Raw genomic sequence first — 27042 nt, forward strand, 5'->3', positions numbered from 1 at the left:
TCCATTTTATCCTATATTAGAAACTATGATCACTAGATATTACATAAATGTATTGCTCCATTATATCCTATACTAAAAACTATTTTGGCCCAAATACATAATGCCAATTGAGGTTAGTGCTCATGACAAGTGATGAAAACAATCTAATGGTATGAATGAGATCTTGTAAATTTTGGATATATAATATGGGTACTATGTTGATTGAGCTATTTTTCTAAGGGAATATTTTCAACTTAATTACTAAATACATACTTACAATGGTGACCTGATTTCCATCTATATGTATAATCAAGTTTTACTTTGTGTTAAAAAAAAAGCTTTTGCATAAGGTCAAAATTCGAATAGTATTTATATTTGTTTGAGACTACCCATTGAGCTGGCTCCTATCCTTATATTGAACATGATAATGTTCATAAAGATTTTATGAATACAAATAGATAGCATTGGCTCTCTTTTTAGTGGTTGGGAATGAACCCTAAAAGTACCCTAAAATGACTATGTATTCCCTTATTTGTAGCATGGAAGTGATCATGGTAGAGTGGCATAATCCTTATTTTGCTTTTTTAATAGGTTCTTTTGCTACTCATGGTTGGCGGATACAACACGGCATAGATCCGAATAGATATTTGGTTTTTTGCTTCAACTTGCTTGACTAGACTTTCCTTGATGATTGTTCGATTGTGCATGATGAGTAGTCACTAGCTTAATTGATGCATTAAGTGCAATGTTTTCCTTAAAGTTTTTCATACTATAGGATACGAGTTTGCTTATACAGGTGGAAATAGAAGCTTGTTAACACCTGGTGCATATTTTCCGTTAGATGCAGTAGGATACTAGTTACAGAGTGTCTTTGCCAATTATTTCACTTGAATCATGCTTTTCTTATGCTTGAGTTTGTGGTCACGTATTGAGTTTAACATAATAGTCTACAGGATACTGGATGAGCACTCAACATAGTGGTTAGATGCATTCATTTCTAGTTCCGATAGAACTATCATTCAAACATTGGTCATAATAGAAGTATGGAGGGCTAAAATCCTTTTTTGGCTCCCTAAGTTTTTTAAAGCATGGTATTGTACAGATTACATTGGCATCATTAGAAACAATATGTGATATTCCCATTTGGACACATGATTTTTATTGGTGCACTTTCTCCAAGACTCTTGGATACAAGCATTGTAGTAGCATGACAACCTTTTCATTGCTATTTCCTTGCTAGCCCCTTGTGTAGCTCCCTTGATGCAGTGCATGGATTGTGTGGTGCAGGTTGATAGTCCCACTATATAGATCTATCAAAATCTCCTTCCTTAACCTCCCAAAATGCTCGTTCTATGTTCCCTTCCTTAGATGCATAGCTAGCTTGAGCCCCATGAGACAAGTTGGTCCTCAAGAAACCTACGACATCAAATGCACAATTTACGATGGCTCCATTTTCCTTAAGCTGTTCATGTGTCAATGCTCTCTTCATAATAGACCTAGCTCCATCATGCTCTCCCTTTCCGTTCCCAGATCCAAACAAATTCCATGTCAATTGCAAACCTTTGAGCTGTTCAAATCTAGATATGAAATAGAAAGGCCTTCTAGCCTTGAATTGGGAGGCTGCGCCATCTAACCAAACCCAGTGCTTGGTAAGCTCCAGCCCTTGATCTGTCAACCACCTATGATGCAGCATTAAACAATACTAGACAAAGAGGGTGTCATGCACCTTGTCATCAAAAATAAAGAAGTGAAATGTCTTCTCCACCTCACTTCTGATACGAACATATGTTATGTGCAAAAAATTGCAACCTAGATGGAATGCCAATGCATGGACTGAATCTCATTTTGCTCCTTGAGAGAGTAGTTTTCTGCGATGTCAACCACCAAAACTACCACATCTTTGAATTGTCTAGCTTGCCACTTATAAGTGTAATTATTCTTTATGAATATTTTGAGGTGCTTCTTCAGTCACTGTATACGATCATTGCAATCCATCTCCTTTCTCACAAGGTCTTTCCTTTGCTTCTTTTTCCCATTCACAGTGGTGCCAATGTCCACATATCGGAAGACCTTCACCATCATCTTTTTGGAAACTTGATTCATCTCACGAGGGCAACATGATATGTTCTTTGGACCACATAACATTGACGATAGTGGAATGTGGCTCCAACAAGTTTGGGCACACCATAACTCCTAGAGGGGAGTGATGCCCTTGTAAGCCTGTCCAAAAGCTCTACAACCTTTGCTGTTTCCACATATCTAGCAGTCACAGATGCAAGATGCTCCATGAAGACCAAAACTCTGCGTCCTAAGCTGATTGATTGCATCCTTGATAAAAATCATCTACACATGATAAATGCAACAGCATGTGTACCTGTCCTTCAACTTTCGCACAAAATAGGGCTTCAAGCACTCAAATGAGCGTTGTTGAATTTTGATCTCTTGAAAGGTGTCCTTGTTGGAAGAGCTCAACCTATGGCGGTGTACAAATCAAGGGAGCTCTCAGAAGCAGTAACACAGACTATCATTTATCTACTTTTTTAAAAAAAATCACCAGCACTGTGCTCTCATTATATAATAACAATAGTGCTCTCACCACAAACTCACCCGCTTTACAACAACCAAGGCTGACTCTAGACAAGTCCAACAATCATGCCATCCCATACCTTTCTTTGTGGGCAAAATTGGCATATACTTTGTGCCCCCTTTGTGCATGGTGAGGAATATCAAAGCAGTTACTGAAAGTAAAGAAGTTACTCAAAGCAGTCTCAAAGCAACTATCTGAAAACACTCTCATATCCAACCAATCAAGAAGCAATCTGAAACAACTCTCAAAGTAGTTCATCATGCCATCCCATAGGTTTCTTTGTAGCCAAAAGTATCATATCACTTTTGCCCCTGTTTGTGCATTGTGAGCAGTCTCAAAGCAGATATTGGAAGCAATCTCAACGCAAATATCTGAAAACATTCTCATAGCAGTTCATGATGTCACCAACCAGTCAAGAAGAAATCTGAAACAACTCTCAAAGCAGTTCATCATTCCATCCCATAGGTTTCTTTGTGGCCAAAACTATCATATCACTTTGTGCTCCCTTTGTGCATTGTGATTTGTCTCAAAGCAATTACTGGAAAAAGTCTCAAAGCAGTTACTCAAAACAATCTCAAAGTAGTTACTTAAAGCAGTCTCAAAGCAATTGTCTGAAAACACTCTCAAAGCAGTTCATCATGGCTCCAAACAATCAAAAAGCAGTAAAAAAACAGTCTCAAAGCAGTTCATTGTGGTTCCAAAGCCACTCACAAAGAATTTAGAAAGCAATCTGAATGCATGCTTAAAGCAGTTCATCATGGCTCTACAGCCAGTCAAAAAGCATTTAGAAAGTAATCTGAAAACATGCAGAAAGCTCCAAACAATTAGAAAGCAATATGAAAACACTCTTAGTGCAGTTCATCATGGATCCAATCAGTCACAAAGCAGTTTATCATGGCTCCAGCCACAAAGCATTTTCAAAGCAAACTCAAATAGTCTCAAAGAAGTTTATCATGGTTCCAGCAATAGAGCATTCTCAAAGCAATATCAAATAGCCTCAAAGCACTTTATCATGGCTCTAGCCACAAAGCATTCTGAAAGCTCTCAAACAGTCCCAAAAGCAGGTTTAATTGGTGCTTAGGGGAGTCTATGTGGCCCATAGCTTGGGGGAGTCCACATGACCCCAAGCAGTTCCAAAGCAGTCAAAAAACACCAAGAATTGGTAGCTTTATTGCATGTGATCTTCATTATGGCACCTAGTAGCCACATAGCATTTTCAAAGCAGTCAAAAAGCATATCAATCTAGAGCAATCCAAAAATCCATAGAATTTATGGGGGACAATGAATGTATTAAGAATTGTTGTGCCTATTGGAAGTATCTAATAGCAGTCCCATGAAAGCTACAAATCAGTGAGTGCATTGACCTGAGGTTCCTCGAGAAGGTGGATGGGATGCTTCACACTGCTTTTTTTGCCTAACCTCTTTCGACATACATCTTTCTTATTAGGGGGCACCCTTAAATGCAAAGACAATATCCTAAAGCTCCTATATAATGCTGCTACATCATCGTTGTTGTCTTTGGCACATGGATAGCAACAACATTCCTTGATCTTTAACCAACAAAAGAGATTTTGCAAAGTAAAAATTCCTTCAATGGACACCCAAAAGCTTTGAGGATTTTGTAATGTTAAATTCTTGGTATTTTGGTCCATTAGAATTCATTGCCATCATCATGGTAGACCTTTTGAAGAAAACTTCATCAAAGGTTCGTGGCTGCTTGACATGGCTTAAGGTGCTGCGAATTTTGGATACAATTGCTCCCTGCAATTGGAGTTCATCGTTGACATTATGCAAATGCTTGACATGGGGATGAGAAATGATTTGTTCAAAGATATCCTTTCTAGCTCCTGATGAGTCCATTCTACTTGTTTGCTTTAGCAAGAATGACACAACCTCGTTTGCTATCTTTCGTCTCTTGTCCACTTCAATAGTTCCAATGATGGTTGTGAATCCAGGTCTACTACTCTCCATCAGGACTCAAAAGTCAGATCTAGTCTCAGCTTGACCCTTGGAGTCGTTGTTGTACTACATCAACATTTTAGGTAGCCATGTTTATTTCTTCATCAACCTATAATACTTCGTCAGACTGAACTCAGACATCTATTATTGAATCTGAATCTTCATGGCTAGAATCCTCATTGTCAAATCATGCTCTTTGGTCCATGTTTCTAATCTTTGAAGGCATCTTTCATTACTAGATTCGATTGAGTCTTCAAACACGCAAGATCGCTAATGTTAATGGGGTACAAGCCTCCAAAATTATGTAAACTAGGATTATATTTCAAAATGAAAAATGCATCTGTTGAACATGATTTGGAATGTAGAATCTAAAATCCTTGCTAAATTTAATTGAGTAGACACATCAAACTCTTTCAAACTAGTATGAGAAACATTAGAGTCTAATGAAAAATACAAAATTAATATTTCAAAAACAGAAAATTATGAACATGAAGAACTGCATATATGAATATCATTCTTCTTTGGAACATGCCAAATACGAATAATTCCAACTTGAACCACCAACACTCATGACATGTGAGAACTCAAGAGTCATACCCCAACAAAGATGGCTCTTCATATCCAAAGATACAAAGCATTGCTCTTATCCACTATGCTAACATATCACTTAAGAATATTCAAGGTAATATTTGAAGTATGGTAGAAAATGGCCTATGATTTGTCTTCTGTGGCGACAGTCTGTGGCAGCAACATTCGCATGTCTTTGGATCTTGTTTGGCATGTGGCTCGTTGACTTTGGAGCTCGTTTGAGGCGACAGTTATCAATAGTGTGAGGCTATGGCTTGAACGCGTAGGAGGTAGTCTGTTCATAGTCTGGAGGCAATCTGTGGCGGTATCGTTGAAGTTCGTTTGAGGTAACAAGATGCTTTGTTTGAGGCAGCGTGAAGCTATGGCATAAGGCTACGGCTAAGGTTCTGCTCTAAAGTTTGCAAACCCCCTAGCTGAGCCCATGGAGCTCAGCTCAGCCAGGAGCGGGTAGGGGAGAAGGCTAGGCCAAGGTAGGCGACAATTCGATGGCGAGAGAGAGAGAGAGAGAGAGAGAGAGAGAGAGAGAGAGAGAGATTAACACCTATAGAAGACCTCACGGGTGTATGAGACAGTACAAACGCTAGAAAGTGACTTACTACATCTGCATAACCAAAGAATCAAGGGAATGCACATAGCTCAACTCTTCTCGAGTTATTATAGGGCATAATATTATCATAAGTTGGCCTTTATAACATTGATTTAAGGTGAGAGTCTTTGGTTTTGGATTTGAAGACCCTAATCAGTGCTTGCCCATCTCAATAAACCACCCATTTTCTTGCTTTGCGTGCCTCTTTTACTTTGTAAATGCTATTTCTTTGTTTGAGCTAGATTGGAGGGAGCTTCTCAAATATCCAAATCGTTGTACCCTTCAGCTTATATTTTTATATGAGGACCTTAACTCTTGCTTCCCTCCCTATGGCATATATCGTTCTCGTCCCATTCAACTTGCGATACCTCCTCCTTAAGGCATATGGTTATGTTAGCTATGGATTTCTCCTCATCATCATGAAGGTAGCCATCTTTCAACTTTCTAATGCATAAGATTTATTATTCATTCTAGATTCTTATTCTTTTACTTTATTTACTTGTTGCATCATCAGCAATCATCTCTTCTTTGATAAAATTACTTAATTAGTGATCATCTCCTTAATCGTGGAGACAAACCATGGTATTGGCAAATATACATTGCATTTGTGTAATTGCATTTGTGTAATACTTCTACCACAAGTTCCTATATTCTATTGCTTTCCATATCTTGTACCTTCCTCCCAAGAGCTGCAAAGTGGAGCTTGAGCTCTTGTTTTTGTGATCTACCTGCAAGTCTGAAATGATCCTTTGCTCCTGATGCATCTTTGCATTGGGGGTGGTAGTCCAAGTAGCTCCAATGGTTAAGAAATCCTACTAATCGAGGTCAAGGCAAAAAATGCTTTACATACACTATGTACCCCACTGTCGAAACTAACCCCCAAGTTTGGCTAAGGTTCAACACAACCCAAGGTGGGGGATGCAAAGTGGAAACTTTTATTTTGACCTCAATCTAAAACTGAAAATGGAAAGACTAATCTGACCCGTGAATTGACCTTGGGCCTAGTGATGCGACCTGGAATCAAAAACTAGTAAATAGCTACGCTACATTCTACTTGCTAAGCTAAGGCAGAGGAAGGAGCTAGGCAATGGCGGTTCTGCTAGAGACCTAATGGCTAAGATACTACTACCCTAGCGGCTAAGGCGGTGGCAAGAGGGAGCAACTGAGGCAGAAAGGAGGGAAGCACTGAGGCGGTGAGAGAGGAAGGCGCAGAGAGAGAGAGAGACAAACAGAGAGAGAGAGAGAGAGAGAGATAGAGAGAGAGAGAGAGAGAGAGAGAGAAAGATCTATTAACGTTTGTAGAAGACCCCACAGGTCTATGAGACAAAGTATCAACATCAAAAAAATGACTTACTACATCTAGATAGCTATAGAATTGAGGGAGTGGACAAGGCCAACTCCTCTCGAGTTATTATAGATCTTAACTACATTCTCACACTATCATAAAGTGGTCTTTATAACATCAGTTTAAGATTAAGAGTCTTTGGGTTTGGATTTGGAGTCCCTAATCAATGCTTGCCCATCTCGATAAAACACCCATTTGCCTACCTTGTGTGTTTCCTTTACCTTGGTGAGCTCGTTGTTTCTTTGTTTGTGCTGGAGTGGAGTGAGCTCCTCAGATATCCAAATCTTTGTACCCTTCAAGTTATGTGTTTGTCTGAGAATTTTGATTCTTGCTACCTTCCCTCTGCAATAGCTATGCTTGTGTGCTAGTTTGACAGACATTGCGGATGTCATTTTCATCCCATTGGATTTGCGATACTTCCTTCTTAAGGCATATGATTATGTCCTCAATGCTTTTCTCCTCATCATCATGAAGGCAATCTTCTTTCAGCCCCCCAATGCATAAGATCGTCTTATTCCGTGCTCTAGCTTCTTGCTCTTTTTGCTCTTTTACTTCCACATAAAGGTCAGCTCTATTGACTTTGTTACTGGCATTGGCAACAGCTATCTCTTGCCTGATTGAGCTCACGTGAGTGGTGATCATGTCTTGAACCGCGGAGACAAGTATCGGTGCTAGTGCAGATGCATTACAGTTGTGTACTACCTCTACAATAATTTTCTCCTTTCCACTACTCTCCATATCCTCCCAAGGGCTACAAGCTGAAGCTTGAGCTTTCTAATCTCTTGCTGTAAGTAATAGATTTGCTCCTGTGGGTCAATATTAACCATCCGCCTTTGATGTGTTTTTGCATTGGGGGAAGGTGTCTTCGCAATGGTAGAATACGAAGGCTTGAAAGAGGGAGCTAGGGTTGCAAAAAAATTTACCTTAGGGAATTCCATGGTGACCTACACTTGTATGTGTACCCCTTGCCCAAGCTAACCCCAAACGTTCGGCTAGGGGTTCAGCCTAACCTGGAGTCTATGCACTGGAGTGCTAGTAAAACTGAACTCTGAATTGCCTAGACCATACTGAATCGAGGTGAAGTTAGCTGAACTTTACTGAACTGAAGCTTAACTAAACCCAAGATGGCAACTGTAAAACTATGCACTTTGGAGAAACTTTGTGGCGGTGGTGAGAAAAGCAACAGCACAACAGTGACGAAGACCTTTGGCGGCGACTCGACAGCGGCAAAACGACCTGCTCACTAGGAGAGACGGGCTGCTCGAACTGCCTGGATTGGGAGAGAGAGAGAGAGAGAGAGAGAGAGAGAGAGAGAGAGAGAGAGAGAGAGAGAGAGAGAGAGAGAGAGAGAGAGAGGGAGAGAGAGATGATGATGACGACGACGATGATGATGAAATCAACAATGATGAGAGTGGCAATCATGGTATTATGCAAGAAGACTCCCATCCCTTAACACATTTCTTGTGGAGACAAGTGCATATATGAGTGCTAAAAGAACTTTTCCACAAAAGAGAAAAGCATTACAAAATCATTTTTTCTCCCAAATGATTAAAAAATGACAAATTAATGCATTAGCCTAGCATGATTTCCAATACCCAAAGCGCTTAACATGATAAAAGTACAATCTCTTCATTGCATGAAATCAAACATCGATTGCATGCCAACATGCACCTAAAAAAAGGTCAATTTTCTACAAAAAGTGTCAATGGCACTATTGGATAGACACGCTCAATAACTAAACTCCACTCAAATCATTTTTCCACTACCCTCCATGCCAATGTATTTAAAATATAGAATGTTGCTGATCTCAAATCTCGTGAGTTACCCATTTCGATAGCATTGTGTTGTTCTTTACAAAATTTCAAGAGGCTATTAATGAAGCAAAGAGGCATTGAGGACCTCATCATGTGCCTTGATTTCTCCTACCAACACAACTCAAGGCCACTCAATGTGACAAAGAAGCTTCATTCAAAGATCAACACGTGCCTCTCATCAACATAGAACTAGCCCCAAAGATGTTGCCTTATGCACAACCTAGAAAACACTAGCGGTGAATCCATCTAACAAAATTACTAGCGGACTACGTGAGCAACATGTTGCCTTATGCACAACGTAGAAAACACCAGTTGTGAATCCATCTAACAAAATTACTGGCGGACTAGAACTAGCCCCAAAGATGTTGCCTTATGCACAACTTAGAAAACACCAGCTGTGAATCCATCTAAAAATTACTAGCGGGCTATGTGAGCAAGATGTTACCTTATGCACAACCTAAAAAACACCAACTCTAAATCCCTCTAACAAAATTACTAGTGGACTATGTGAACAAGATGTATATTGTGATGCATGTTTCCTATGGCAAAAGAAATACAAAAGCCTCCTTTGAGCATCACTTATGAATACAAAAACAACCCTAAAGATGCTAGCATAAAAGGTTCTCCAACTTCACCCAAGCTAAAAATAGTTCGTGAGTTCATCCTAAAGCTAATCAAATCAATGGCAATTTATTTGGGGAAGTCATGTGATGCATGTCCCTTGTTGCAAAATAATAGTACTCATTTAAAAAAACAATTAGACACTAAATCCAACTCCTCTTTTCCTCTCTCTACTAGGATTTCAAAGTATAATTCAAATCTAAAATACCATATCAAGTACCACCTTACCCATTCAACATGCTTTAACAAGCAATGTATGCCACACACAAGTTATCCAACAACACATTATTATAAAAACACATTAATACCCCATTTTTAAGTTTCATTTTGAATTGGCTTTGCAAATGATCTTGCATCATTAGTTCCTTATTTACTTCCTTATACGCATACATGTTGCCAAGTTTTGGATGTTTGAACCATGTCGTTGTTTTGAAAAGCAAGTTGCCAACATATGAGATACTCATTGGGAAAAACTATCACACACACACATGTAGGCAAGTGCATGCACTATTTGCACACCCCTCCCTCTCATTTGAGTCTACTCCAAGACACAACGGAGTAGAGGAGCTAGCTAGCTGATGTGATGGCAACCTAGATTAGCAGAGAGAGCTAACACAGTACCACAGAGCAAGAGACGCAAAGACCACACGTGAGACAGAGAGCACCCAAAGCACATTCTATTGAGGTCCGAACCTATCACAACTTTCCTCGAGCGAGACCAACACGGACAACGGGTCACTCGACATAGCTTAACCATTTCAGAGATCGAGGACATTGTGTCCCCCACCACAACATGAGACAGCTCGATAGACGCGGATCCAAGATACCTTCAATCCTCACCAAAGAGCCACCATTGTGCCAAGCTTATGTTACTGAGTCTTAGATTGATTCAGCTTGTATTTTGATTGTGATTTTACTTGAGCTCGAGCTCAATAGATCAACATAGATTAATAGTTACCAAGGGCCCTAGTGCACGCTTTGCTCCAATCCCTTAAGGCTTTCTTTTTGTGCACTTCGTCCCATAGGCCCACGAGGTCTCTCTCTCTCTCTCTCTCTCTCTCTCTCTCTCTCCACACACATTCATCCAAGGGAACCAAGATTGACGATATAGATGGTGAGAAAGATGCTCTGATCGCTCCCGCCTACAAAATTATAGCAGATAAGTTCCTAAGACAAATAGATGCTCTGATCACTCCAGTCTACAAAACTATAGCATATAAGTTCCTAAGAGTGAATATTTTGTACTAGCATAGCATTTTAGTACTCAACAAGAGCCTTAGTGAGCCCTTTGCCCCGGCCCACAGTGGTCTGTATTAGCTACTTGATTCTATACTTTGTCCCATAGGCTCGTGAGGCCTCCCATGGACGTCTCTCTCTCTCTCTCTCTCTCTCTCTATAGATATATATAGATAGATAGTTAGAGAGGCAAGAAAGGTAACTCTAAAGTCTTGAGCATATTATGAAAACCTCATTACTTATTTATAAAGAGAGCACGATCTTGCACACTGTAAAATCCTCATTTACTTGTTTATAAAGAGCTCTCACATCTAAGATCTATAATGTGTCAAAGACTCACCATGTTTTCCTCTCTAACTATCCAACTTAACATATCTTTTTCTTTTATTGCTCTCAATGAAGCCTCCCACCATGACAACCTATCCCACCATTTGTATAACCAATAGTAGCCCACATTTTAAAGAAGAAATACTTCACAAACCCTCAAAAAACCCCACACAAGAGAGTTAAATAGCCAAAGGAGTTATTTTTAGTCCGACCTTTTGACTTCGCTTTTGCAATGGTAGCTAGCTCATTCTAACCATTATTAAAACTAATGGCTTCTTTAATCAATACTTCATTTTTTACATTGTAATGCATACCAAAGAGCCGGATGTCACGTCACAACACGACAAATGACCTTATATTAGACTACCTAGTGATCATTTAGATGCAACTCTACTTATCGTCATGGTTAGGGACATTAAGAACCTATTATCTCGCTCTATCTTCCTAGATCTGCATGATGCTTTTTTTTTAAATCAAGATGTAACATAATAAATGTGAAGCTATCCCACATCCTATCCAACTTAACATATCTTTTTTCTTTACTACTTTTCTCAAAATATGCATTGTGTTCACTCAAGCCTCCAACCATGCAACTTTCTCTTAGTAGCTGTCCCACCATGTATACCTCATAATCAGTTGATAGGAAAAAATACTTTAAAAACACCCAGCTCGATTTAAATACCGAAAGTAGTAATTTGAGTAGGAGCTTTTGGACTTCACTTGTGCATTGCAGCTGGCTCATTCTAAACATTATTATATTGCAAAAACAAATAGCTGTTATGATCTGCGGTTTTGACAATAGTAATACATAACAAAGAGCCAAACAGCACCATTATAACACGAAAGATGAGAATTATATCAACTACCCAGTGATCAATAAAAAGCAGCCCAACTTGTCATCATGGTTAGTGTACAAAGTTAAAAAACTACAATGTCACTTTATCTTCCTAGATTTGCATGGCAATTATGATGTTTACATTGGATTCAACATACCACATCATCACCTCCTAATATTCAGCCAAAGATCTGGACACACAAGGACAACATATCGAGCAAAACTCTGGAAATCACTCATCCTACGCAACATTAGTACAGATACTCATGCGCGTGCACAGTTTTTTTTGTTTGTTTTGGAAGATTGTTTTGCTTTATATTACACAGTAGCTTCCCCCGAAAGGAGAGCTCAAAAGTACATCAATTATGCACACACACACACACACACAAACACACATCCAGTTGCTCAAGCACAGAGTAAATCTATAGAGACACTAATTGACCCATATCCTTACTCTCCCCACCCATTTGCTCGCTCCAAAACTTACATCTCAAATCCTCTAACCCAGTTTTTTCTCGAACACTCCATATAACTCACAACCATGAAACCAACATCTTGTTCAATGGTCTGAAGCATAACAAAACTAACGGCATCCCACATCAGTCATATGACCTGCTGCATCGTCTTGCAAGAACTCACCATCGATAATTGAAATTACTACAGAACACAAGCAATCGTACACTAGTTTAAAAAATAATTTAGTCAGGCATTATCACTGTGCCCAAGCTTGATTTTATTTTATTTTACTTAGGAGACTACGTCAGCAAGGAAGTATTTTAAATTTTTTTTTAAATATTAAAGCGTATTGACACTTGAAGGGACTTCCGACAGTCCACACAAAATTTACTTCCATATGCTTTATACCTCAGTTGAGCTTCCCCCAACAGACTCAATAACAACGATACGATAGCTCTCTGATAAATTCCAGTAAGCCATTCTCTTCTCGTATATGTTTAGCCCACTGTGCATTGATACGCACCCGTTCTACACTTTGATTAACAGTACGTTCTATGGAAGGATTGCTCCGGGCAGTAAAGAAAGCCTCTATCTCCTCTGCTTTCTCGTCACTTGAAAACTGCAGTTTACATTTTGTTAGAAGTGAAAGATTCTTGTTAGTGTTTGGGATTAATTTTGGAAAGAAAATTGGAACATGCTAAGGCCTCTTTAAACTTAACACATACCTGTAAGGTAGTAGACGAAATAAAACTAGTTATAAGAAAACCTTCACCCCAGTTCTTCCATACATAATTCCAGTTTTCCTGCAGACGGTAGAGGAAAAGTCAGCTTTTAAAATCCAGCACCCAACTCAATGCTACTAGTGCACCATCTATATACAGGTGCTCCCTAAGAATCCGGGCTTTCCAAAGGTCTAAAAATTCTTAAAACCCGATGGCCTATTGTAATATCTTCAGCACCAGCAAGGTGGCATCAACGACCCAGCTTTGAAACTCCGTAACAACCAAGCAAAGGATCACAAGGGACTACATAATGAATACACTGCATATGGACTAAGTACTATGGTCCCAATCTTAGAGGCTTTTCAACTAAATGGTTTGCCCTGGTTTTCCCCACGCCTAGACCCATAACACCACCACTCCCATTCACAACACAGGAGATCCCATGAGCTTGAAAAACTATAGGTTGGGCATATCATGTCCACGATCTATGCATCACTGCCTGACACACAGCTCAGCCAGTTTGCAAAGCTTCAAGGACTCAGAGCTGAAGGACAAGCCGGCTTCCGGCCTGATCATATGACTCTAGATCATATCCTCACACTCAAAGGTGTCATTGAGAAGGCCAAAGCATGGAGACAAAGGCTTTACTGCTGCTTTGTCGAGAGCTCGCCTCATCAAACACTTGCAGGATCTAGGATATGGTCAAGAGACCATTTGGGCAATCATGGCACTCTATGAGAGGGTCTGGACGGCAATAGGGTGAACAGAGGAGATCAAGCGCACTATCGGGGTCATACAAGATTGTTCAGTATCATCAACCCCGTTTGGCCTATACATCGACGAGCTTGAGACGTTCATTAGGACACTTGGGGGTCAGGCTGGTCGCTCCATCTCCTTGATTCGAATTCTATTCTATGCATTACTCTCCTCTTCAGTTGAGGACCTCTAGCGAAATTTAGATGCACTCCATACATTCTGGAAGACAAATGATCTGAAGGTCAACCTTGGTAAAACCAAGGTTTATGATATTTAATGCATCTCAGGCAGCCACGCTCAGAGAGCACTTCACACTCGACGGATTACTCGTGGAGGTTGTCGCATCCTACACATGTTTGGGGGTCCTTGTCTCTAGCTCAATTTTCATGATACAACAAGCGATGCACGCCCGACTAAGTAGGGGATACACCGCACTTGCTACACTTGAGCAGCAGTGCTTTCACTCTCAATTACAAGATCCCACTTGCTACACTTGTGGATTTCAGCAAAGCTTTTGATACAATGCCGAGAGCTCAGTTTATCATTCGTTTGCAAGAGTTGGGGTATGATCAAGAGATCATATCGGCAGTCATGGCACTTCATGAGAGAGTCTCGGGCAAGGTTCGGAGAAGTGGAGGGTGGACAAAGCAGATTATGAGTACTATTGGGGTCAAACACGGTTGTCCACTATCACCAACCTTGTTTGGCCTCTACATAGACAAGCTTGAGACTTTCATTGGGATTCTTGGGGGGCTGGCTGCTTTCTAGCCAAAACCTTCTCCTATATGCGGATGACGTGGTCCTACTGTCGTCAACAGAGGGGCTCCAATGCCTAAAGGTCAACAAACCAAGGTCATGATCTTCAATACATCCGTGCAGCCATGCACAGAGAGCAATTCACACTAGATGAGTTATCCATTCTTGAGAGTTCTTTTCTTTGGCCCGATCTTCACAATGCGTCCAGCATTGTAGGCCCGACTGAGCAGGAGATACACCGCACTTGCTAACATCATTTTCACTCTCATTCCAAGATCCCTGGACCAAGACTTTTCTCTTTGACTCTTTGGTCGACCAGCAAGTATGTATGGCAGCCCTTGTTGGGGACTAGACCTTTCAAATACAAATTGAGTTCAGGCTTTAGGTTACCATGCTCTCCATGGTAAGCCTTCAGCCCCACATCAAATAGTCCTAGCTGAGTTCGTGACATCCCCACTACAGCTTAATGAGTAATCTCATATCTCTACCGCATCAGGCAGTATGGGATCTTGCACTATGAGGTGATGCAAGCTACTATGGTTGGCCATTTCCTCATCATGGCTTTGGCAGCTAAGGGTGTCCAGAGATGCTGGTATGCGCATACATGCAGAGCCTATGGCTCCACATAGACAGATTATCCCTCTTCCAGTATAGCATGGAGGCCCCCTCAGTCCTCCTCAGGTATCACGAAGTGAACCAAGTTATTCAAGAGGATCTCTTACAGCTAGAAACATTCTAGACCTGATTGGCACCCCGTGACTGTGAAGCTCAACTTTTATAGACCATTGCTTGCGAATCTCAGCAGAGAGCTCCGTCGATCCACGCAGATACACACGGATCCATCTCCCCTAACATCGTATTGAGAGTGGACAGGCAGAGGGCATACCCAAAGAGGGTCGCATCTGCACTTATATGACCATGAGATCGAGTCTGAGGAAATTTTCAATTTCATAGGACACTATCACTATCTTTCAGGGATAGCTTCAGACCCTTACATATTCTCTCGTCCTACCCAAATCAGAGATGCCTGGTGGCCTCTATCCATAAGGCTGTCTGAACAAGGAGCATTTGCACAAGACACATAGACGAGATCCGTGCGTACAACCAAACTCCTCTCAGAGCATGACCACAGAGTTCTTTTAGCAAGATAACACTAACCATCAGGGCTCAAAGAGACTGCGGATCCAAGGACCAGGGCAAGAAACATGGCAGACCCGCTGATGGGCCTATTTTTGGAGCCAAGAAATCATTGTAACTATTATATCACACATAGGAGCACCAATAGGTAGGTGGGATTAGCACTGCTAAGCATAAATCCAAACTAGTGTGGATTCACTATAGGCATGGGAGCTAGGAAGCAACAAAAGAGAACTTATAAGAGTTTTTTGTTTTTCTTTTGTAAATAATCGTAATTTTCTTAATATGATTTTGTGGGGAGACCCTAGGGATGATGAAAATAATGGGCATACCCATAGACCTCTGTCGGTGGACCTTGGGAAACTGGCAGTAGAATGCATGTGTAGGAGAGATGCGGACAATGGAGACTAAGAGTAAAATTGGAGGTCTAGAGTCTACATGGGTGCTTTTCAGCTAAAAGTAGAGGTATAGGTCGTTTTTTGCATGTAGAAGCCACTTTTAGAGGTGTCTAGCGCCGAGTTCGTTTTTTGCAAGTGGACACTGATTGGGATTTGTTTTTGAGAGCTAGCTTGCGCCAGAGCGCTGTGAGAGCCAAGGCAGCTTATACATGCAGTTTCAAAGGCTGACGAGGGGTGCAGTGATCATATCTGGAGTTAAACACCGAATTTCGACCTATTATCTTAAAGGAAGTTGTAGAGAAATTCAAGGGCTACAACTTCGGTTTTTAATGTGTATCAATCCGACTTCAGAAGCAAAAGTTATCACTTCTACCAGGACTGGCAAGTGTTGTTGAGATTTTGTAGCACAAGATTCTAGAGGTTGTTATGGAGCAGCCAAGAGCTCTCCATTGTTTCTGCAAGCTACTGACTTGCAAGTTGTTGCCAGATATTTCATGCATTGATCCGCAAACATGAATGCAGCATCCTGCCAATTCTTGATTAAGCATGTGATTTCCAACTGTTCCATGAACTTTGTAGCATCCCCACTGGGTGTCCTATGAAACAAGGGAAAATCCTGAGACATAACACCTCTGTGGATTGTCGTAAGCAATAGTCACGCTAATTGTAAACTAAAGGTCCGGTGAAACCCATCCTCTGTGGAGGCACCAAAAACATAATGGGACAGGTAGAGCAACAAGAAGACTGCCTTTATAGCTACATACACATGTCCCGTTTCATATATTTCTTGGCTATAGAGCACACATCAACCTTTTACACACCACAAAACCCATGAACATCCAAGCAGAGGACGTGATACTCTAAAGGAAAACACACAACCTTGGAGAAAACCCCACAGGATCAGGTAAGGCTTTTATCCTCCCTACCAAGGCCAAGAGTACACTGCATAAAGACCAAGTAAAGGGCCAGGTTTTGAAGGTACAAGTCCAAGGAGAGGAGCTTTTCCAAGGCGATATGAACCGTATCAGTGTTTCAATTGCCGAGACTGGGGTCATACTAGTTCCAATTGTGACAAGCCACTTCGAAGAGGTGGGAATATGTTCCCATTGCCAAACAATCTAACCAATCAGGCTAATGATTTTGGGATAGAGATTAGAGATAAGCGTAGTTCAAATGGGATGAAGTGGGAATGTTGGTTTTAGAGAAGGTGGAGGAAGAGGAGGGTTATGTGGGGCACTTGGAGACTAAGAGAAGAGAAGTATGGAGGAAATGGAGACTTTTTGCGGAGCCAAATGAAGACAAGCTTTGTATATCTGATTCCAACAATGGGAGTTCCAACGACAGTGATGATGACTATACATGTAATACCGATGTCTTTGTGTGTGAAGAGAAGGGTTTTGAGCTTGAATTGGAGGAGTCCTTGACCAACGCGACCGTTCACAGTAGACTCTTCAAGCATCTTGATGAAGAAGGGAAAAATCATGGAACAAAGCGAGGAGGATTCAAGGTTGAACTTAATACAACTGGTAGAAGAAGTTGAGGTAGAGCATAGGCAAGGTGTTCAAGAGCACAACAATCGTCAAAAGGATGGCATCGAAAAGACGGAAGCAAATGTAGCTGATGAAGAGGGGGACCTTGATGTTTTTGGAGTTCAGGAATAGGAGGGTACAAATGTTTGTCCAATCCATTCCATACATATAACGATGAGTATGACTCTTTCCAATTCAATCTAGCTATAGAACAAGAGAATGCTTTGGGCAACAGGACTCTAATCCTTCTCCTAATGCAATGCATTATATAAATCTATATGAATCCCGGAACATGACAAACTCATCCTCTAAAAACACAACAATGTAGTTTCAATCTCATGATAGTCACTCATGACGTTGAAAACCATAAACTCCATCACGCATAATAGGGACTAGCTACTATGACATCCCCACTAACGTCATCAACACCCAACAAAGGGTGTAGACCATAGTATGCAGAGAGAGATTTGACAATCAAACCTTGGGAAGACCAAGTTTATGATCTTCAATACCTTACGTGCAGTGCTCCACTGACATAGCTTCACTTACAGAGGTAAGCCAGTGGAGATTGTGCGATCTTATACATACTTGGGGGCAGTCTTCATAGGCCTAGTTTTCACAATGACCCAAGCAGCCAGGGCACAACTCACACAAGGAGAGGGAGCTTTGGCTTGACAGGAGAGGCAGTACTTTGAAGCACACTTTCAGGATCCACCAACGAAGGGCTGGCTTTTCGACACTCTAGTGAGGCCACTGCCATGCACGCAGCCACCTTTTCCGGGGAATGATCTATGGACAATAAAGTGAGCAGCTACAAGTGATTATGTGGTCCAAGATGATTTGATGTAAGCCCTCAATTCCCCATCAGATAGTACAGGTGGAGTTCATCATGATACCTCTTCATGTGGATGCCATCTTTCACAAAGTGACATTTAGTATCAAGTCATAGCCTAGAGGCCCTCACTTATAACTATTTTCTAAGATATTGTATGGGATTGAGAGTTTGGGCCTTACAACATTGAAGCTACCGAGGCTGGCACTAGAGTCATCCAAACTACTAGCAGAGAGCGAGGTCGGCACAGTATGGTATGCACACGTATCCACATGGTTTGCCATGGTATTCAAATGGATCGGCTTTCCCCCTTTCAATACAGTATGGATGCACTACCTGAGTTGATCCCAGGAGATGAGATTAACCGTATCGTACGGTTAAATCTCGTCCAACTCATACGTCTTGAGCAGGGGGGGAAGGGGGAAACCAAGAGTTCCCCACCAAGATCCAGTTCTGTCATGACCACTTCCTAAGAGTATTGGAGGACCGCCTATTCATCAGACCCCAATACCTCGAGATCAGAGGAGTCTCACATGCACTAAGGATTGCCATTGGACAAATGCGAGTCTCTTCCCATAACTAAGGATTGCTACAAGAATACCCAAAGAGCAACAGATCTTGCAGGCTATGCACATTGGGGGGTCAAGCTAGAGGAGCATTTCTTATGTGCCTACCCAACCTACTATGAGATTTGAGGACAATACCATTGCCTCTTTCAAGACGGACACGGTTTTGACCCACTCGCACAACTGATCCACCTCCATGACTAGGTCTGCATTGGGCTCTATCTGATTGAGATGCAACGACACAAAGAGACACTATTGCGACAAATCAAAGAGCAGCAGGTGATGACCGAGCCGCAAGATGTCATGGTAGACCGAGCACAACGACATGTCATGGACTTCTATGCATTTGAGTCAGCTCTAGGACATGGTGGATTGGAGGAGGAGGAGCTAGCTGACATGAGGACATTATGGATCAGCGGGGAGAGAAGACGCAACGCTGTCGTGCAAGGGATGCAAAGACCACACGTGACACGGAGAGTGACTAGAGCACGCACGATGAGGTCCGGCCTATTTGGCTCTCCTCAGAGGAGACCGTCGGAGACGAGGTGGCGTACAGAGGTTCAGGAGACCACATCCACAACCACAACGAGAGACAGCCCAACAAACGCAAGATATTTTTGCAGCTCATCGGAGAGCCACCACCGTGCCAAGCTTCAGCTTTTGAGTCTCAGGGTTCAGTTTTTCAGTTTTGTTTGAATTTTTGTTTTGAGCTCGTGAGCTCTTAAGTTTAGAATAGCATTCAGCAAGGGCCCTAGCACACCTTTTGCTTCAGCACACCGAGGCTTGTATGGGTTCCCCTTTTTTGGTGTACTTTGTCCCATAGGCCCATGAGGCCTCCCTGGGACATTAATCTCTCTCTCTCTCTCTCTCTCTCTCTCTCTCTCTCTCTCTCCACTTTATTTAATCTTTATTAATCCGTACACATTCTCCATGTATTATCCTTTTTCTTTCTTAATAAAACAGGTGCACCCTAGGATGATTTACTAGGGCATATATACCCCATCTTTAGGTAGTCCTGAAGTTGCTTAGCCAACTCATCCTCCTCTAACTGGCTCATCCTATAAGATGGAATATGTTTTGATTGGAAAAATACACAGTTTGGAAGCCACAAATGTGGCATTGGTGAGCGAGAAGACACACGTGGACAAAACCCTTGCTGAGGTGAAGAAGCAAGGGGGAAGGATACAAGAGGAGTGGAAGAAGGAGAAAATAAGAGAGAAGAGTGGCAAAAAGAGAAGGCTGAGTGGGAGCTAGAAAAGACCAGCAGCAAAGAAAAGACGCAAACCATGGAAACGGAGCTGCAACAGCTCAAAGAAATGAAGGGGTCACCCAAGCTGCCATGCAGGTAATGGAGGAGCTAAAATTAGAGAATGCAAAGCTAAGGAAGGAAATGGCAGCCATGCAGGCTACTATGCAAGGGAAGCACGAGGAAATTGTGAAAAGGATGGCAGACAAGCATGCTGAATTCTCGCAGCAGATAACTAAGCAAAGGGTAGAGAGGCTAGAATAGAAGGAAGAAAAATTTAACCTCTAAGGCAGTGGCCAATGCAATAAAAGACTAGTGGCACTTTTTCCCTTTATAAGGCTTATCCCCAAACCTCTGTTAAAGGTTGAGTCTATGGGTGAGTTAGTCACCACACATGATTTGACCCTAGTTAGGGTCCATCCTAGAGTTTTGTCTCTATGACTACACTGTGTTCTGGTTGCTGCAATCTCATTTCACAGGCCTATTCCACGGTGAAGAGAGAAAAGAAATCTCTCGTCTTGCCATGAATATAGGAGCCAAGTCATGGCCTTCCTGGAACCGTCTGGATGCCACCTCATCCTTCCAACCGTAGCCAATGCATGTGAAGCACCCAGAGAACACAGCGCCAGAACTACTCGGGATTTTCCACCCCCTTCAAACCTCTGCCTAGACCAAGCCCCCCCATGAGAGGATTCCCAATAGAAATAATTAGCAACAAAGGAGGGAAAAGGAAGCTAGAGAACTGCAATGCAGGAAAAGGAAGGCTTAGGTGATAGCTACAATCCTTTCTGCACGATTTAGTTGGAGCTCTCTCTTGATCCATAGTTCAAAGCTTCACCAAGCCAGTGAGAAACTCAGAAACAAAGAAACATTGCAAAACAAAGAAATGCAAGTACATAGGCAAAGTTCTAGAGAGCTCTAGTGGTCTAGTAGATGGTAGAAGGCATGATAGACGATGCTCAAAGTGTTGTAGAACAACAAGAGACAAAGCAGAAGGTAGCAAGGTATAAGGTAGAAAATCCAACAAAGCAAGTAAAGGGACTAAGAAAATCACAAGATCCTTCCAAGTTAAACTCTGGTACCAATGATGTGGCCTCACAAGCACTCTAAAACACTTCCAAATAACTCATAGAAGCACTCCATGCTCAGATATGAACTTGAATGCAGACTTCATTACTCATAGAAAAAGATGAAAGGCAGAAGAGCTTGTACAACAGTGAGGCTAGGTGGCCATGAAAGGCTCAACAAATTAGCTAGAATGGAAAAGATGTGTATATACCAAGAAACTAGCTAGTATAAAGATGTGTATAGACTAAGAACCCTTTTCTGCAAAATGATGTTTTTCTGAATACTTGCTCTAGGTGAGCAAGACCCTCAAATAAGGCGCTTAGTAGGTCTACGTAGCTCCTGAATCTACTGCCAGTCTAGCTGTAATCTGCTGAAATCTAGGATCTGGAGTAGGTCTACGTAGCTCCTGCATCTACTGCCAGTCTAGCTGTAATCTCCTGAAATCTAGGATCTGGAGTAAATCTCAAGTGTAAAAAGTTTTCAACGTATGTACCAACACAATCCCTGAGGTAAGGTACCAAAACAAGGCTCTGTGTGCTGCACCCTCTGAAGGAGACTCCTATTCTGCCAAGTGCCTCTGTGATAGGCTTCGGTAGCTCAGCACTCAGGCAAAGATATGCTCCAATGTGTACTGCAGACAAAGCTCCCTTTGTTGCATCCCCTATGCTCTCCTACTGTGAGCAGGTCCGCACCTAGCTGTGTTGTAGATGTCTGGATTTCTGCCCTGCAAGATTCATCCTCTGCTTCTCACCCAAGATAGTGACCTGCAGGTGAGACTCCAAGAATGACTGGACCCCTGCTAATGGGACCCTATTCTTTGACTTCACCTCCAAGCGCAGAGTGGTCCAGACGGCATCGATATTGAGGGTCATGCTGGAACCAGCCAACTGGCTGGCTGGTTTGGCCGATCACAGACTGTAGCCAACCATGTGCCCACTGACCAGCCAACCAGGTCCATGGGTCTATCACTCAGAGAACCTTGACGTATACCAATTGACAATGTTACTGCTTGGCTGCCCACTGCAGTCCTGTGATGGGTCACTACTTCCAGCAACACTAGTGGCCATCTGATTCAGCATTTATTTATGTATCTAGATGAACCAGGAACATGCCCAAACTCATCCTCTAAAAACACAACATAGTGCAGTTTCAATCTCATGATAGTCACTCATAAGGTTGAAAACCATAAACTCCATCACACATAGTATAGACTAGCTACTTTGACATCCCCACTGACATCATCAGTGCCCAACAGAGTGTGTAGACCATAGTATAAACATATGCTCTCACACATACAAATCCACACACCCACACATACTTGAGCATCCATTTATACAAAGTCTTTGTCTTAGTTCATTCAAGCTACAACTTCTTGTGAAGAAGATAAGTATCGCAATACCAGCAGGCCGCAACATGGACACTTGCATTCTAGCTGGAGTTCTATCTGAAGCAAGATCAAGAGGGATCTCGCAAGGCATCTGCACATCGAGAGCGCTTTCATGATACCTGACCTGCAAGCCTCTTTTTCTATTGTATATGAATACACGTATCTGTCGGTCAGCCTGGAACAAGCTGGTCCGCAAAGTGCCCTTGTGAACAGGTGAGTTTTATCCATTTTTCAAAGCTTAATCAGAAGTTCCTATTTCGCAACCCACCCATAAAAAAACAACTTCCAGCATCTAAAATGGATAGTCATAAAATTCAACTAGTCCATGGCATCCTACACATTACTAAAGGCCAGATACAGTTCTTTGATTCAAAGTAAGAAAGATACCATAAGCCATTGCCAAGCAGTTTCCCGCCCCTCTATACTGATTCCAGCAAAAACAGACATGGTATCCTGGTTGCGAACCTGTACAACAATATATGAAGCAAACATGTCACTGAAGAGACACTTATAAGATGTCTGCATAACTGCCAGCTGACAGTAAGGAGCGTCGTATATACCTCTGTCGAAATAGAGAAATCCAGTGCTTCACGAACAAGAGCTGGATCTGGAGAGGCAGCCATGTTCCCTGCATTGATGATTCAAATTTGTCTAAAGTGTAAGGTTCACAATCAATAGTCCACTCAGTAAAATTATGCAAAATCATAAACCGTTTCTCAGAAATGTTCTAGTTGTAGCAAACATTACTTAATATTCGAGCTCTTTCTTGGCTGAGGTCTGTCTCTCTGTAGACTTTTAGTAAAGAATCGTAGCCAAATTTGGTAGAGGAAGTAGACTTTCTGATGATAGCTTTGTATGCCGCCTGCAATCCATGTTAACCGACAATCAGAAAAAGAACAGACAGCTGGCACAAAAGAAAATTACTACAAATCAGCATCCATGCAGCTGTTCCAAACCAAGGACTTAAAATGAAACAAGATCCTAATTCGGCCATACACTTCTTATGTCTGCCGGTAGCAAAGGTGTTTCTCTATCTTGCAAGAAAGCTTCAAAACGATGGCTTGCTTCTGTTATCACATCTTCATAATCAAATGATACCAAAGCTCCCCAAATCTCTCCTCTCAACATTGTGTCCAAATGGTTCTCCTCTTCTTTCACCTCCCAGCCCAATTTCCTGCACGATACGTAACACAATGATAAATGTATTCTTCCCTTCAAGGCAAATGATGCAATCTGTAAGATAGATACACAAGATTTAAGAAAAATTCCCTGCAGCTGGCCTTCAACACTTATAATGTCATCTAATTTTGAATATCATACCATGTAAACCAGTACAGCTAATGTGCAATGCAATCAGCAGCACATCAAAGAAACATAATGGTGAGAACTCCAGAAAAACAAAATACCACATGCCAGGAAAACTTACTCAGCAGCATAATGAAGAAGCTTCCCACAGAACCTCTTGATGTCAGGTGTTGCTTCCGGAAGAGCATCACTAATCATTAATGTTACCTTGTATGCCATCTGCGATACCACACAGAAAGACAGATTCAGGATTTGGCAATTGACCAAACAAATCACTGTCATCTATACATTTTTTGAATATTACACAATTGAAAGAATGTATGAGTTTACATTGATCAGGGTTGTCAACACACTGTAATTCGTTTCTTCTCTGAAGACATCCATTAAAGATAGTAAGGCAGCAAGTGGCAGTTTGCATGCACTACACAAAGCAAATGTATCATCGAGAATCCCTACAGTGAAAGCCCAGCATATGTTCAGTAATAGAATGATAAAACAGCATCAGAAAAAGACCAACAATGTACCAAAACAAGATGCCAGTTTAAAATATAGGTCTCACCAAACCTATCTGTAGCATCCAAAGAGCCGGAAACTATTGCTGCTCGAAGTCCTTTAGCAAGACCTTCATCATACTGAACACGGTAGAAGCCAGTCTGCCCAACATTAAGCTTGACCCAGGAAGATGAAGGTGGCCTTTGATCGTGCATCTCCTTAAAACTTGAGATGGTCTCATTGACAGGATTTGGCAATGTCACACTGCAAACCCTGCCTCTGACCAGGGATCTTGTGACTGCCAAATAAGAGCCGTAGCAGAGTGTAACTGGGACAACCCACTCCCCACTTCCAGGAAGCCCGCTTGAGAGAAATTGAGACTGCAAAAAGCAATTATATCAGCTGTTTAAAGATTTCTAATAAATATTTTAAAAGCACGAAAGGTAAGAGTCTTGCAACCTGTTCCACTTCCAAAGAAGAACCTTTCATGGTTACTGCAAGTACAGGATATCCCTTCTGTTTTGTCCATGAGTCCATTAGCTCTTTTACAGGTTCCCCAGACACCTCCGCAAGCGACATCCAAAGATCATTTGTGCTTGCATTTTGGTATGCGTATCTCTTGATGTAAGACACCAAACCTTTCTGACATACAAGAAACCTATTTTAAACTTGAATCCCTCAGCATGATATAACACTGAAGTACTGGTATCACACCTCCAAACCCAATGTCTGTCAGCGTGAATGAATACTTACTTGGAAAACTTCAGCACCTAGGTATTTTTGTAGCATCTGTATGATGGAAGCTCCTTTACTGTAGCTGATTGCATCAAATATCTCGTCAATTTCTCGTGCATGCCCTACTTCAACCTGAAAGGCATGATAAGAAATAACATTAAGTGCAGAAATGTAACTATCTGTTTTTGCAAAGTGTCTTGGGAACCAACCAAAAACCTTACATCTCGACGGAGATAGAAGACTGTTCCATTCAATATAATTCAGAAAAGTATTCATCACAAAAAATCTACAAAATGTCCCTTAAGTGGTAGCATATTTAAAAGCAACTACCTGCTACAGCCTGGGCATCAATCCCTATGCCTACAAAATGGGTTCCAAGCAGCTCAATAAATCCATACATAATGGCTATACCTCCTGGATCATGAAAATAATAAAAATCATGTCTGGATGTCCTACATATTGTGATCATCTTGCAAACACTCAGGCAGAGGAGGGCAGGGAAAAACAAGAAAAAAGAACACATGAATAATTGTTGTAGTGACTACGATGTTGTAGGTTTCTTTCCAGCTGGCTTTCTGTGATCTAAACCTTGCTTATATATACTGCCCCTTGCATCTCTCCTCCCACTTTTCAGTGATGTCACATTGATTGAAGATAAAGACATATAGACAAAGAAGTAGCAACTAGAATTCACAGGCATCATCACATAGGCAACCTGGATTAGGAAGCACATAAAATTTCCTTATCCAAAACTAAGTTTTCTATTTTAAGTCTTTTGCAGAGACTCACAAGAGAAACTGACTATCCCATATGTTCCCTTCCAAAGCCCTTTCCTTGAAGGGATTCAAGAACTCCGAATAACGACTTGAGAAACATTATTTAAGAGGAAAGCTGAACCTTGCACACCTATGCCAGTAACTTTTGCGGAAAGAGAGACTTCAATAATTGGGTTTTCCAAAGAGAAGTAAATCCTTTCAAAATAAACTCAATTACGTAGACGTCACACATCAGCCATAACAATCTGATGTAAATAAGGAAAACGAAGAAGAAACACCTTCCATGGTTGCTCCAACCTTGAACATGGCAGTCAAAGCAGGCTACCCAAGTGGCAAAAGCTAAATGAAAAGGACAATAAAATATACCCTTACTAGGCAATGAAAAGCAAGCCTCAAGGGGGATAATGTCATGTCATGCCTTGCTGGCCCATGGAGAACATGAAGTCTTGTGATTAATGACACAGAGAGGAGATCAAAAGGCTCAGCCAGACGCCACTCACACGATGATCACCGATTGTTTCTAGTCAGATAGCACGGACCGGCAGTCCCCAGGGACCACAGACCCACCAACATGTTCATACAGAGATGGGCCTGCATCAGGTAGGAACTCGAAGATATTCGAGTTCTCTTTGCCACAAGCTCCAGGCTCTACCTTTCCTCTTCACAATTTTCCCCTCTTACACTCCTGCCTCAAAACCTCTGTTCCCCTCCTCATGCAAGACCTTGCCATCTCCTGCCCACTCTGAGCCCCAGCAGATTTCTTCTTTGCCTTCTCAAAGCCTGTTCCAAGACTAATTCGAAGCATTAATACAGTTGAGGCTAACAGAACGAAGATGATTTCAAAAGGTCTCCATTTCATCCTAGAGCCAACCCCCTCCCCCTTTTCCCTCTCTTCTGGCACGGAAATATTTATAGCTTTCATGATTTCAGCATGATCAATTGCAGAATTCAATGAACATGATCGTAATATCTCACCTATACAGAAAGACAACGTTGCAGCTAGT

At 41.6% G+C, this 27042-nt stretch overlaps 1 protein-coding gene across 1 annotated transcript in view; it reads right to left on the reverse strand.

Annotated features, from left to right (window-relative positions):
* Positions 1–12401: 12401 nt before the first annotated feature.
* The window catches only part of APM1 (aminopeptidase M1), a 52870-nt gene continuing 38229 nt past the window's right edge, over positions 12402–27042 (reverse strand). The window contains exons 9-19 of the mRNA XM_087376648.1: positions 25281–25394; positions 24987–25169; positions 24595–24907; positions 24366–24487; positions 24157–24254; positions 23727–23904; positions 23478–23592; positions 23291–23358; positions 23118–23195; positions 13059–13136; positions 12402–12952 (exon numbers count right to left, since the gene is read on the reverse strand). Of these exons, the coding sequence (XP_087232774.1) occupies positions 12767–12952; positions 13059–13136; positions 23118–23195; positions 23291–23358; positions 23478–23592; positions 23727–23904; positions 24157–24254; positions 24366–24487; positions 24595–24907; positions 24987–25169; positions 25281–25394 (1533 nt within the window). The 3' untranslated portion in view covers positions 12402–12766. The remainder of the gene's footprint in view (positions 12953–13058; positions 13137–23117; positions 23196–23290; positions 23359–23477; positions 23593–23726; positions 23905–24156; positions 24255–24365; positions 24488–24594; positions 24908–24986; positions 25170–25280; positions 25395–27042) is intronic.

This window comes from Dipteris shenzhenensis, chromosome 1, assembly GCF_047967505.1.
Source record: "Dipteris shenzhenensis isolate YYH24624 ecotype China chromosome 1, Dip_SZ_1.0, whole genome shotgun sequence".
Classification (NCBI taxonomy): Eukaryota; Viridiplantae; Streptophyta; class Polypodiopsida; order Gleicheniales; family Dipteridaceae; genus Dipteris; species Dipteris shenzhenensis.